General features: G+C 39.3%; 1 protein-coding gene across 1 annotated transcript in view; it reads right to left on the reverse strand.

Annotated features, from left to right (window-relative positions):
- The window catches only part of Sur (Sulfonylurea receptor), a 244,947-nt gene that overhangs the window by 101,710 nt on the left and 127,697 nt on the right, over positions 1–15,540 (reverse strand). Inside the window, exons 8-9 of the mRNA XM_065232286.1 lie at positions 7,601–7,738; positions 7,193–7,355 (exon numbers count right to left, since the gene is read on the reverse strand). Of these exons, the coding sequence (XP_065088358.1) occupies positions 7,193–7,355; positions 7,601–7,738 (301 nt within the window). The remainder of the gene's footprint in view (positions 1–7,192; positions 7,356–7,600; positions 7,739–15,540) is intronic.

Genomic DNA, 15,540 nt, shown 5'->3' on the forward strand with positions numbered 1-15,540 from the left:
GGAATTGCATTGAGCATTATTCCATGAGCGGTGTTTTGCATTAAAATCACCAATAATGAAGAATTTAGACCTATGACGGTAAGTTTCTGAAGGTCAACCTTGAGAAAATTCTTTTTCTGGCCTACGCATTGGAATGGCAAATATTCAGATATAAACGTAAGTTGTCCAAATTAAGCTTCGACAGAAACTCCCAAAGTTTCAAAAACTTTGTTTTCCAATGAAGAAAGAATTTTATGTTTTATTCGTCTATGAGCAATGATGGAAACGCCGATAGCGAAGTAGCTAGTCACAGAGTTCCAGAGTATGACGAATCAGTTCCAGAGTAAAGCAGTTAGTAACACCCAGGAGTTTGCCCAGCAACTACAATCTACAGTAGACGTCAACGAGCACGAGATTATGGTATCTTTCGACGTCACAGCTCTTTTTCCCAGCGTACGGTCAATGAAGCGATCAACCATTTGGAGGACTGGCTATTAACACAACGAGAGGATGCAGCATGGAGAAACAAGGTTCGGACGTACCTTAAGCTGACCCGCCTTTGTATGGAAGAGAACTACTTCTCTTTCCGAGGTAACTTCTACAAGCAGATGAAAGGAGCCCCAATGGGAAACCCTCTATCCCCCTTCCTGTGTGAACTTTTCATGTCCAACTTGGAGACAATTCTGAAGGAGAAAGGACTATTACCAAACCGTTGGTGGAGGTTTGTTGACGATATCTTCAGCGTAGTTAAAAAAGGAAGCCCATCCACAAATTTTAGATGAGATCAACAGAATTCACAAGGATATCAAATTCACTCACGAGGTAGAAAAAGACGAGAAACTCGCATTTCTCGATCTTCTAGTCATCAGGGAATCGTCATCATCTTCTTCGCTTGAAGACGAAATTTACAGGAAACCAACAAGCACCAAAAAAAGTTATCCCCTATACTTCCAACCATTCGTTCCAGCAGAAAATGGTCGTCTTCCACGGGTTTCTCAGTGCTGTTACTTAAGGCAAACGGCATCTCCATAGAAATCGGATGACTTAAGTAACATCGAAAACTATTTTGATCGGAAGGTGGTTACGTCAAAAAGCAATTCGACTGGTAAATAAATTTAAAAATGGGATGTGATCCTATATTCGAACAGTATATAGTGTTTAGTGTAATAGCAGGAGCATCGATTGACACTTTGAAAATTTGCTCTTGATGTAATACCCTGGGGGGGACGTGCTGTCAAATCAGCCTACTGATCATCTTGTATGAAACTGGTTCCAAACGTAAACAAACGCTGTAGGTTTCTTATGGCTTGTTTACGTTTGGAACCAGTTATCCGAGGTAGGCGACGATTGTTCGTATTTGACAGCCTACTCCCCACGCAAATCGCACCAATACGAACCCGCCTGGAGAGGACTATGTTCCGTTGAATAAGGTAATTTTCAGTAAATCGCTTTTAGTAGTTTACATTTGACTACGGCATTAATAATTACTTACTCGTGAGTATTTGTGTCCCAAAATTCAGTTCTATTTACTCAAATTTGAGAATTTCTCATATACTCACTAGTAGCAACATTCAATTCGAAACTAACAAAACTAAATTGGCTCACTATTTGACTAGCCTATTGGTCACATGCAAATCGAGTAACGTATCCCATTCTAGTGGAAATTCCTGTACTACACTATGTCTGTTTTGATTCGCTATGAAAGTTTGACAGATAAAATGAGGGGCTTGTGGATTTTCCTACATTTCGAGGGGTACATCGATTAGCTTGGGACCGAAGATAGTACCAGAGCTGAGCCAAAAATTGAGCTCGTTTCTTCGGGACCTTCTGGTCTTAGAGTTACCTCTATGCTAGTAGCATAGAGGTAACCAGAAGGTCCCGAAGAAACGTGCTCAACTTTTTGGCTCAGCTCTGCAGACACAGGATGCAGACTCTTCCACCCAGCGATACAGGGAAGTTTAAGGAATTACAGTACATCTTCGAAACAGCGAGACTCAACGGATACAAGGAGACCACAATCCAGGCAATCATCGATAAAAAAGCGAGAATTCTACAGAGGATATTATTTACAACCCTCACCGCAGCATCTGAACCCTTGAAACGAGTGTCCGTTCCATTTGATCAAGATATTACTTGTAAGCTAAGACCACAGTTAAAACAATTCTGATTAGATTTAGTTTTCACCAGATACATAACCAGTTGAAATCATTGTTAGGATCCACTTAAGACCCAGTTAATGTTTTAGGTAAAGCAGGTGTTGATAAAATAAACTGTAATAATTGTAACAAAGTAAACGTAGAACAAACCAAGAGACCTTTAGCAACTAGATTTAATCTTCACAGAGGACCAACAACTATCGACGAAGGACATCACGATTTTACGAAACGTATCTACACCATCGAAACTGGATGTTGCAGAGAGCCTCGAAATCAACAAACAACGGAATTCAACTTTACTCAACAGGAATCAAGGAAACGGACACACAACCGGAGTGATTTGAGATTTGGGCGAAATTGCTTTTGTAAACAAAGACGTCAATTGCCGATGTCTCTTGAATTAAAGCTCAATCTCATAAACAAACTATACCAAATGATAGAGGAATAACTCCTATATTATTAGTTTATTATTACTTATTAGTTATTAGTTTTCGAGATTAAGCTTTTATTCGCGAGAAATCGGTGATTGACGTGTTTGTTTACAAATGCAATTACGCCCAAATCTCAAATCACTCCGGACATGGCTTTTCAAGTTACTACCTAGGTCACATCAATGAGTAAGCAGAGGAGTACCTGCTCCTACAGGAAATTAAATTTAAGTTTACCTAGCTTTTAAGTGAAAATGTACCTGTGTTAATATATATTCGGTAAAATGCAATGTTTTTCTTCAGTCGAGTATTAGTACTAGACGCTGAAGAAGTCTGCACATTGTAGACGAAATAGGCGTATCGGTCAAGGATAAGCAAATAAGGTAGTATAATTAAATGGAAACTACTAATCCTTCTCTCTCTTTATATAGATATTCCACTAAGACGCCCACATTAATCAGGATTCATCATGCCAACCAAGCCGTCGGAGCCAAACAAATTCATCGGATTGAAGAAATGCCCAAAATATAAGGTTATATCTATAAGCCATAGGATTAAGGTACGGACACCCACTCCAGCGTAGTAAAGAGGATGGAAGCAGAGTTGAGAGGGAAAGCGAATGATACACTCATAAAATAAATCACATAACCAGTGGAAAATATGTGATCCTATAATTGGAAATTACGCCAGTAAATCACATGAACGTTATGTGTCCAATGAAATCTATATGATTTCTCATATAGAAGTTCTTATGCTATGTGATATTCAGATAACAATCATTATTTTTGTTATTGGAAAAATATTATGTGCGTTCCTAATAGAACCTAAGTGAAAACTTTTTTCAGTGTAGGTTACGTACACTGCTGCCATCTTTCCTATTAGTGTTTAATTCAATCTTCTGTGACTTTTTTAATTGGAACGGTAAAATGCCTAAAATGGTTGATTTTTATTTATTTATTCAGTTTCTTATATTTAATTGCCATAATATACATCCACTCATCCATGCTTACTTGAAAATTTTGTTAAACTTAAGTTTAAACTTAAATTCATTGCAAGAAGCAATACGTCTGGCAACGCTTTTTCAATTATACTAGTAAAGCAGTAAAGTTGAAATGGTTTCTTTGGTCTCTCTGGAACTGACAACTGGCGAGGCGTTATGTTACTGTGTGTAAGTGCAAAGTTCTGTCCAAAGTTATCCTAAATCGGATGCAGGACAAGACCGCCGCGACTCTTCGGCGGCAGCAGGCAGGATTCCGTGCCGGAAGATCTTGTGCGGACCATATTCTCACGCTCCGCATAATCCTGAACCAGGTCAACAAATTCCAAGAGTCCCTCTATGTGGTATTCATTGACTACGAAAAAGCTTTCGATTGACTCAATCACGAATATCTGTGGGACGCCCTCAGACGCAAAGGAGTTCCAGATAAAATCGTTAAACTCATCAAAGCGCAGTACGAGGCTTTCACGTGTAGGGTCATAACGGAGCCTTGTCCGACCCTATCCTGGTAGTCACACATGTGAGGCAAGGATGTATACTATCATCACTACTGTTCCTCATCGTAATGGATGAGATCATTGTAGGTGCAATTGGCCGTGCACTGAACCACGGGCTGCTTTGGAAGCCTATCACAAAAAGCACCTCAACGACTTCGATTCGACTGATGATGTTGCGCTATTAGAAAAACGGCACTCTGATATGCAGAGAAAGCTCAACGACCCGTAACGTGGGTAGATCAGCTTTACGTGGTACGTTACGGGATGTAAGATCTACCACATCGAAATTTGACCCTAAGCTTTTCTTGTTGACTGCTATGAACCTCGAGATTGGAAACAAGAAAATGTTCGGATCAGGGTTCCGATACGTGGTCAAATGTCAATATCATCAAGCTTGTTTTTCTCTTTAAGAAGACCTATTTTGCTTGCTGAGAAGGCGTATATTTGAAGAGATCCCACAATTTTACAAAGAAACGGAACATCTGAATTGAATAAGGATTCATGTGATACCTATTTTGATTTATGAGAGTTCGCATCTTTGGAGAGGTCCCAGAACTTTTAAAGTGATACGGAAAATCTCAATTGAAATAGGATTCTCATGAAACTATTTGGATTGATGAGAAGGCGCATCGTTGGAAAGGTCTCAGAACGCTTCGAACGATGCAGAACATCACAATTGAATGAGGTTTCTTGTGAGAAGATCAAGTATGTATGGTTTAACTGTATCGAAACGAATACCTCATTACTTTTCCATAGTAATGAGGTACTACAACATGCACTAAACAAACGACACGAACATATCACAAAAGATTACTATATTGGTTACAGTGATTGTGACCCGAACAGAGAAGGTAAAAAAAAAGCTCAACGACCTAGCCGAACGCTCCTCTGCAGCGGGTCTCACCATCAACGTCAACACAGACAACCCTTCAACCTTTACGGTAGCGGGCAAGCAGTGGAGAATGTCTAAAATTTCCAATATTTTGGCAGCCAGATAGCATCAGACTGTGGGACCAACAGCGATATAGGAGCACGAATCAAGAAGGCTTGGACTGGTTTTGCGTGTTTACGAAATGTATGACAATCTAAACAGACAGGGGAAATGGCTCTAATGTTCGCCTATAGATCTAAGATTGGACCCATCGCTAAAAATCTGCTATTTATCAATTTGAAATTTAAATTGAAAATTTAGCCGATTGCTGAATTTATGTATGGGCCCAAATTAGGGGCATTTAGACCGACATTACATCCATTTCCCCTAAGTCAACGTACCAAAACACGAATTTTCAATTCAAACGTGAAATCTGTCTGTGAGTATCAGTGGAGAACACTCAAAAGCTGCAAGTATTCATCAACCAATGCCTGAGCAATATAATTCGTGCCTCACAGCTGGATCTTGAATGCTGAGCTGCATGGTCGATGTCATCAGAAGGCGATATCAACAGAAATTCGAGACCGTACGTGGAGATGGGTCAGCCGCACACTACGAAGGGACGGAAATGAAATCTGCAAACAAGCGTTGGATTTGAGCCCGGCAGGACATCGCAGCAGAGGCAGACCCTGGAGCTCATGACGGTGGAGCCTGAACAAGGAAATAAAGCTTCCTGTAAGCTAAATAAAACGACAGGAATCTAACCTAGGACCAGGTCAAGTCAAAAACGAGCAACCGCCTAGGATGGTAATCTTTCTCGTTGGCCCTATGCACCACAAGGGTTGTGCAGGATGCAAAAGTAAGTATCTTTGGTTTTGGCACTGTGATATCCATAGAATAAAAATTGGAATGCAAAACAATATTTATATTTTGGCGTGCCTGTAGCTTTATAGTATGAAAACATTTTATTTAACTGTTGTTTCGTTCGTTTGGAAGAGTTCGAGAAGTTAACGCCTTAAAATGCATCAATTTCGTTAAATGTCCGAAAATTAGCAGTAGAACTTAACCAGTCCGGTGAAAGATATAATCAAATTGTTGTAATAGTTCTTTGTCATAAATAAAATATTGCATAAACTGAGCAAAGGTGTAAGAAGTGCGATTCGATGATACCTGCAAAGTGTTTAGGATGGCCATTGAATACGAGTGTTATGATTGATAGAGTTATCATTAACAATAATAATCAAAACCAAGGTTTATTAGCTTCTACAGAAATGTCCATTATATAAACTCCGCTCCAACAGGGTTATTGGTGTTAGTAAAATGTGGAAATGTATAAATGATTATAAAGGAGAATGAGGATGACGATGAAGGGTGACATGTTAGGATATAACTTTATTCTAGACTTTAACAAAAGCCAAATTAGCTGAAAGCTTAACAATAATATAAATTTTGAGCTTTTTAAGGCATTTTGACGGGCGTGTGATTCAACCCTTACCCAGCTTTATAGTTTAATTAATCACCCATCTGTTTACAATGTTGATTTGTATGATTGAGTTGTTGATTACGAGAAATCGTCGATAGAAGTGACAAAAGTCAACAATCGAGCAGCATGCAGAGAATAAAACGCATCGAAACGGTAGCATCTATCGACCATACATACAGTTGATAGCGTGATGCACACCGAGAGGTAAATATGGTATTGATGAGTCTGACAAAAGTGGTAAATTACCAAACATAATACAAAAAAAATAATGTTCTACGAATAACGAACTAATAAATAATTTAGTTATGACATTAGCTGACGGATAACAGACGCTTCTGTTGATGCCAGAATACCATAGTTTGTTATTTATAATGTCTTATCCAATAACTCTTTTAGGTGTTGTTGTCTTAAAAATTAAAGATCACGATTTGTTACTTATTTGATATTCGACCAAATATTTGAATAACTGAATAATATCAAATAAAGGTTTTATACCACAAGCATACCAAAATAAGGTATCATACGCCATTAAGATATTAATGTGTTATCAGTTCCTGCAAGAGAAATTCATCAGCAACATGTATTCAAGACATAAAAAAAAGATGCCTGAGTCATTCAAACTTTAAGAACCCTTGTAAAAGTTTCGCCTACTAGACAATCAAATCCGTGTTTTGAAAATTAATTCCTTTTTTTTCTAAAACTCTACATTTTCTAACTCCGTCTCCGAAGAAAGTTGAAAATACTCATCCAGCATCGATCCGTTAAAAAAAAATATACTCACTCATCATCGTCCAATAGCACGAGTCCCGATCCAGATGCTTGAGCTCCTTCCGACGGGCGTGTGCAATCTTCTCTCGGAAAACCCCTTCCCAGGCGCTGAGTTTAATTAATTTTATTCCCAGCAACACTTCGTTGATTCGTCGAAGCCGTTCGTCAGTGCATTCCTGCAATAGTGCAGTAAGGGTCAATCGCAATGGAAATGGAATTGATTAATGCGTCCTACCGGAAGAGCATGTTAACAAAAAGATTGAGCAAAACAGTAAACTGGAATACCTAGAGTACCATTCAATGAATAGGCGATCTAAAAGGAATGTCCTACATTTGTGTTATTAAATGGATCTTTTCATGCTTGTGTAGAGATTTTCTTGACACGGTAATGATTTTTCTTAATACGGAAGCCCTCACTTACCGAGGTCTTTTTCGAGTTGGCTGACATCAGTTTTCCAATGGCAAATTGAAGGGGAGTCATGGTGATGATGCAAACAAACGATCCTATAATGGTGCTGACGCCCAGCAAACGGTATAACAGGTACATCACCACACCAATCTGTTGGGAAGAATAAAATAAAATTGTTTGAAATTAGCTACTGAACCGAAGTGAGAAACGAATAAAATGAACCATTTCAAACAAATGTCTAATGGCTAATGACCATCAGATTGAAATCGCTTCCATTCAATCTCCTTCAACTTTCTCGTTTGATCCCGATAATTAGATGATAATAAGCCTCCCCTTCCTCGACCACTCAACGAAAACATGGGACCCAAGCATATTGAGCACAAAAGGGAACCCCTCTGCAGGGCCTAATCTCAATAATTGCTAAACGCTTTTAATTACCTACTGCTACTCCTTAGCCCTCACGGTCCTTTTCTAATTATAAAGGTTACCGTCCTCTGAATACAAAACCCATTTCCTATTCCGTCAGCTTTCAACCACTCTACCATGAAAGATCACATTAAACACCTCTTTTCCGAAGGGACTCACTCCACTTCACGGTAGCATGAAATTACTTTGGGCTGCTCGCTTCCTTTGCCATGGAAAAAGCAACGATGGACGAGCCTTGTGTAGGTTACTATCGGAAAAAAAGGCGTCGTAATTTTTTGCGAGAACAATATTGCACATCAGGTTCGACCCAACTATGTCAGACCCACTCATCATCGTCGTTTGCAGAACCCATTAGACCCTTCGGCCTGCAACTTCCAGCCTGAGCTGTTTACACTCACAAATTAGCAACGTAAATGTTTGCCATGTTTGAATACGGAGCAACATGTGTACTCCGAAGAATGTTAAGATTGAAAGATTTGAGATGCGAGATGGCATCTTGCATTGCCAATCAATTGAATGAAGACATTTCAAGACCAACAATTGAAATGGCCTTAACTCCATTTTGTAAACAAACCTTGTAAGGCCATTTTCTCGCGAACCAAAGTCCGCAAAGGCAAACCAACAAAATGAACAGGTAGGGGAAATTCTCCTCTATCCGATTGTGGTTTAGGTTTGCGAATGAAGGTTTCGGTTCGCGAGAAAATTGCCTTACAAGGTTTGTTTACAAAATGGAGTTAAGGCCATTTCAATTGTTGGTCTTGATTTTTTTAAATTCTATAGCTTTGGATCTTTGGAACTGGACTTCAACCCGACGCCTACTCGCAAATCAAATGATGGCAAGAAGTATGAATTGCTTTCATTCTCACTGTATTGTTCATTCGAGAAGTTTTGATGGAAATGTATTGGTAGAAAACAATTTTTCCATTGCCAAATTGGGAAATTCAGCTATCCTTAAAATTGTATAATTGATTTAAATATGAACCGGTGGCCTTATTACAGTCTATTTAGTTATATGCGGAGAACTGTACGAAAATGTTACATTTTTCATTTTAGTGTAAGAAGGAATTTGCAATCACTCTTTCTGAAAGCACCTAGAGGGAAATGCATTCAGTCCATAATTTTGCGGATTTTCACGCCAGAATGGAATGCAAAGAACTACGAAAGCATAAAACTGGGGCTACTTGGTTTAATCCTCTTGCGCCCATTGTCACACAGAAAAAAATTACCATCACGGACAGAACAAATAATTCATGGACTGAGTCACATTTACTCACTTTTTTAGCATGCTGTTATTTTTTTTTTTTTCTTTATTCAAGAGACTTTCAGCCTTGGGCTGGTTCGTCTCTCAGCATGCTAAGTATAACCAACCGGTGGAAACTAACGATTTTAAATTGGCTCACTACTTGACTAGCCTATAGGCCCAAGCAAATCGATTAACGTACCCCATTCTAGTCAAAATTCTAGTACTACACTATGTTTGTTTTGATTCACTATGAAAGTTTGACAAATAAAATGAGGGGTTCGTGGATTTTCCTATGTTTCGAGGGGTGAATCGATTAGCTTGGGACCGAAGATAGTACCAGAGCTGAGCCAAAAAGTTGAGCACGTTTCTTCGGGACCTTCTAGTCTTAGACCACTATGGTATAACCTCCTGGAAAAAAATCACTCAAGTCAAAAATCACTCAAGAAAAAATCACTTTGGGATTTTCCTTATTAGAGAGTTGAATAGATTTTTCTCCTTTAGCTTACTTAAATCTTTGGTTTTAATTAGTTAGGTAGGTTCCGATTCAACACATTGTAGTTTCATTTATATACCTGTGATCTTGACTTTTATACCTAGGGGATGAGTACTTAAGGGGGTTAGATTTTGATAAGTTCTTTAGTGGGAATGACACTGATGAAGACTGCACATTGTAGTCGAAATACGTATCTGTCATGGATACCAAAATAATTAAGTGGAATTAAATGGAAGATAACCTTTTTTGCTGTTTTATTAAAGCATTCCGCTAACAACCTATTTTCATTACTTCATTATGATGGCTACCAAGCCTTTGGGATTTTCCTTATTAGAGAGTTGAATAGATTTTTCTCCTTTAGCTTACTTAAATCTTTGGTAGGTTCCGATTCAACACATTGTAGTTTCATTTATATACCTGTGATCTTGACTTTTATACCTAGGGGATGAGTACTTAAGGGGGTTAGATTTTGATAAGTTCTTTAGTGGGAATGACACTGATGAAGACTGCACATTGTAGTCGAAATACGTATCTGTCATGGATACCAAAATAATTAAGTGGAATTAAATGGAAGATAACCTTTTTTGCTGTTTTATTAAAGCATTCCGCTAACAACCCATTTTCATTACTTCATTATGATGGCTACCAAGCCTTTGGGATTTTCCTTATGAGAGAGTTGAATAGATTTTTCTCCTTTAGCTTACTTAAATCTTTGGTTTTAATTAGTTAGGTAGGTTCCGATTCAACACATTGTAGTTTCATTTATATACCTGTGATCTTGACTTTTATACCTAGGGGATGAGTACTTAAGGGGGTTAGATTTTGATAAGTTCTTTAGTGGGAATGATACTGATGAAGACTGCACATTGTAGTCGAAATACGTATCTGTCATGGATACCAAAATAATTAAGTGGAATTAAATGGAAGATAACCTTTTTTGCTGTTTTATTAAAGCATTCCGCTAACAACCCATTTTCATTACTTCAATACGAAACGAATTATTCGTCGCAAGATCTGGCCAAAATTTCATTGGACCATCATGTGACTGGATGAAGGGAAGAATTCGCTTCGAGAGACATTCGGTTTTGTAAACCTCCGAGTTCTTAATTTTCTCAGTGACGGAAACCTTTGTCTTCTGGCCGCAGATGCAAGTTCCCTTCCAGACCATATATTTGTGTGCGAATTTATCCGCAAAATCAAATTTGAATCTGCCAGGGACACCTCCTCGTGCCTTGTAAAATTATGATCCTGGAAGCTGTCCGAAGTCGGCCTTTACATAGGTTCAATCATCCATAAGTATGCACCCACCGGACTTGGTTAGCAGGTTGTCATACAGCTTTTGAGCACGACTTCTAGCTACGGTATTTTGCTTGAGAGATCGATATGGTTGTCTACTGGTGTGGTATGCCTGTAAACCTTCTCGAATTCATGGCTTTTTACTTAAATCGCGATCGTACATTCCTGGGTTGCTTCTGATGGACCTCACGACCTTCCCAAGGAGCTGAAGGTTAGCAGCTCCACTCCTGCGTTTACTCTGAGGCTTCCGTTTCGCCTTCAAGGTTTCCCTGTACGTTTTGAGCACGTGTCATACGGTGTTTCTAGCCAAATTTAACACTATAGCCAGCTTGCACGAAGACCACTATGGATTTTACAGGTGACTGCGCACAATTTTTTTTTTTTCTTCACTCCTCTTACATGGTGACTGTCTCCAAAACAAGAGCGTTTAATGAACTGAACAAATACACTGTTTTTGTTGTTGTTATTGTCAACAAATATACGTCAAAAGCTTCCAAAAACGTCCACTAGGAGCGCTATAATAAGGAAAAGTGTTGAGCGGTGCCGGTGGTGTAGTGGTAAGCGTGATTACCTCTCACCCCAGCGGGCCTGGGTTCAATCCCAGTCGGCGCTGCCGGGATGTTCTGAGGCATAACATCTCTGATCACGCCTTACTTCGGAATGGAAGTAAAGCCAATGGTCCCCGATTCATGAGTTGATGGGTTTATAGGTAGGGTCCAGGTGTAAGAGTTGCCTCCCTGGCGTCGGTAGCATTAGTGCACAGCACGGAAAACAAGATGGGCCATAGTTTAGCATGTAAAAAAAGTGAGTAAATGTGACTCAGTTCGTGAGTTATTTATTTTGCTGTGAGTTATTTGAGCTATAATTGACATAAACAACGAAATTATCTACAAGTTTTCTTTTTTAGAGGAATATTGCGTTTAAATTTACATGAAATACGTGGTCGGTTCCAACAATTTCATTCATTCCTTTATTAAACGTCGGTCTTTGTTTCGCAATCTAGTGCCAATCACCGACGGACATCGATTGCCATCCATTGAAGGCAATCAAATGTGCAGGAAGGCAGCTTCTAGGATACCGCACCCATTCAAAACACACATGGGCCAAGACCAACGGGTTTACTTCCCTTCCGAATAAAGACATGACCAGAGATTGTTATGCCTCAAAAAAATCCCACCGACCTCGGCTGGGATTGAACCCAGACCTATTGGGGTGAGAAATCAGTTACGCTTACCAGTACACCACCAACGCCGGCGGTTCCAACAATGAAAGCTATGTTTTTTATTTGTTTTTAGTGGTCTTAACAACCTCCCAAATATGACGGTTTACTTTAAAGGTTCCCTTATGGGTGTTGTAGGGTTGAAGTGGAAAGATCATCCTTCCATGTGGCATTCCATTAACCGCTACCATCATGAACAAGCACAGATGAGTCTTCCGCCAGCACCTTTTTTTTTCTCTGTTCGGGACCTAACACCACTGCGACCAGTAATTTGATCTATTGTAGTATATCCTGTGTCCTTAGTTTAGTGCATGTCGTATTACTCCATCACTATTGAGAAATGATAAAGTATTCGATTTTTGTACTGTAGTCATTCTCGCATTTATCGCTAGGAGCCGACTCTAATTGAAAGGTCCCGCTATTTATACCCTTTGTCAGTCAAAATTGGATTCCTTAGCAACAAAATTAAGGAATGACACCGATAATGACCATGCATCAGAACCCTAGCCTTAACCACTTCAACCTAGAGAACAACGAATATAAGATTAGGAATCACATAGATGAAGACTAACTAACTCATTTTTTCCTTGTTTCAAGATCATCCTCGGTGGACAAAGCCGAGTGTTGTCACTATCGACAAGGCATAACAAGTAACAAGGACTAAGATGTGTTCCTTTAATTACTGAAAAATCCTATTCGCCTATTTTGAAGAAGTCAGAACTAGGAATCAGTGGTAGATCTTACATCCCGTCAGTGCTGCAAAATCTCGACAATACACGGTGATATTCGAAATTCTCATTTGGTCACTCATTTGAGCTAACAGTCATCGTCAAAGCAAACTCTGTCAATTGTCAATGACAATACGGTCACTGACAAAAATGGGTAGATTTTTCTATTAACTAAATTTGTAACGAAATTAGCAAAATGAGCAAAATAATTACATGTAGCCGTTAAATTGAACAAACATCTACGTCCTGAACTACTTGGATAACAATAATGTGACACAGAATGTACGAAATTACACTTTTTGTAACCAGGTGAATTTTTGTCATTGACAAAAATATGAATGAAATTTTGACGAAGGTTTTTTTGAGGATCAAGTCTGTCAGTGACTATGTGACGAATAATTTAGTCAATATCGCGCGACAGTCTGTCAATGACAATGACAAATCTCAGGACTGCATCCCGTAACGTACCACGAAAAGGTGATCTACCCACGTTACGGGCACCTTGCTTAGACTTACAGCCCCGTAGTGAAAATAATTTGAATTTATTAGTACCAACTCATCAAGCCTATTATCAAAAGGAACCACATTGTGCAAGTTGTTACAGCAGAAGATCTATATCTATCTTGCAGTTATTGTGGCCATGTGACAGCAATGTGACGTAATAAGTACCAAACTCAAAATTGTTCAGGACCCAGGGGCGTAGCGTGACTCGGTGATGACACCCGGGATGGATGGTTTGGGTGTCACCCCCTAACTTTCATCAATTTTTGTTCACTGCAAAAAGGCTACTTATCATGTATACGGCGGTATCTAACCACTCTTTTCCATTTATCAATATATTTGAAGCTGTACTAAAGGTAAAAGAAAGTTACCTCTCCTAATTTAATAAATGTTAAAGATTGAACGCTACCGGTTCTCATCCTGGGGTATGCTGGATGAATCTGTGGAGTTGCTTAAATGTTCAAAACGTGAACTAAATTTTCAAGGAAAAACATTAAAACATATTGCACCTTCTGTCCACAAACCATGAATACAATAAAAAAATAAATACATTCAATGTTTTTCAATACAAAATACCAATTTTGTTATATTAATGATTGTACTCGAAAAAATATGCAACACTTTCTTTTGCGTATAACTTTTTATTACATGGGTAAAAATTGATGAAATTTTGAGTAAAACTAGTTTAGAGTGTAATGTTTACATGTGCAAAATCTCGTCACAATCTGTCAAGTGGTTATCGAGATGGCTTCCAAGAAAGAAGGGCTTCGACAAAATTATGAGAGCGGTCGTGGAAAATCCAGGCCAGTCCCACAGGTGGATCGCAAAACAGTTTGGAATCGTTAGGGGGCGACCCCGGCGTAGTGGTTAACATCCATACCTCTCACGCCAAAGTCACGAGTTCAAATCTCACCCCCGGACAAGTCACGAATGACCCAAGAGTGTTAAAGTGACTATAATAAAAAAAAAAAAAAAAAAAGTTTGGAATCGAAAATTCGACCATGTGGTAAAATCGTACAATCGCAATTCGAACCTTTCGTCCAGGAGACAATTAAGCAGGCCGGAAATCATGTCTTCAAGCTAAGGAAGACGCCTAACTGAACCGATCAACAGAATACGGTGGCCAAATCCCGCACCAGCAAGCTGTACAGCGAGTGGTTGGTGCAGCCGAAATGCGTCGTAATGGACGACGAGACGTACATTAAAGCGGAGGCTAAGCAGATCTCTGACCTGGAGTTTTTCGTCTCCAAGTCCCGCGGAGAAGGTCCGAAGAAGAATGTCGACAAGTTTGCCAAGAAGCACTTGGCAAGTTGGCAGGTGATCTGTGGGTGCAGCAAATTCAGCAAGCCGTACATAACGACCATCAACGGCCAAATATATAAAGAAAAATGCATCCAGAAGCGCCTGCTGTCCTTCCTCCGGTCCCACGAAGGTGACACTCTGTTTTGACCGGATCTGGCATTGTGTCATTACGCGGAACCGGTGATGGAGTGGTACGAAGCCAACGATGTTGTTTTGTGCCGAAGGAGGCAAATCCACCAAACTCGCCAGAACTTCACCCAATACATAAATTCTGGGCGATTATGAAGGGCAAGCTCCAGACAACAGGGAAGGTCTTCAAAAACGACAGTGGATGAAAGTGTATAAGAAAGATGGCGCAAGTGTTGCACAGGATTTGATGGGTAGCGTTAAGTCCAAGGTGTGGGCATTTAGCCTATGAGAGGAGGTTGAATAAACTAACTCTGCAAAAACATAGCTAATATGTCTTTATTCATTTCCTGAGAGTTTCAAAAATACACGACTGAAAATTAATTTTTGGTGATCATTTTTGTCTGTTGTATTTTTTTCGAGTACAGTCTTTATTAATTTTTTTTAATAGAATTTTTTTTTATTTGGCCACCCTAACATGGAAATGGTCACCCTAATGAGACAATAAAAAATTACGGGTCTAATATTTTGCGATAAGGCACAACACTACCATTTTTTATGAAAATCTGGGAACCACTATATCGTTTTACTCCGGAATGGCAGCACATCTATACTGCC

This window comes from Ochlerotatus camptorhynchus, unplaced genomic scaffold (genome assembly GCF_037179485.1).
Source record: "Ochlerotatus camptorhynchus isolate MF236.1 unplaced genomic scaffold, CSIRO-AGI_Acam_v1.1 ptg000367l, whole genome shotgun sequence".
Lineage (NCBI taxonomy): Eukaryota > Metazoa > Arthropoda > Insecta > Diptera > Culicidae > Ochlerotatus > Ochlerotatus camptorhynchus.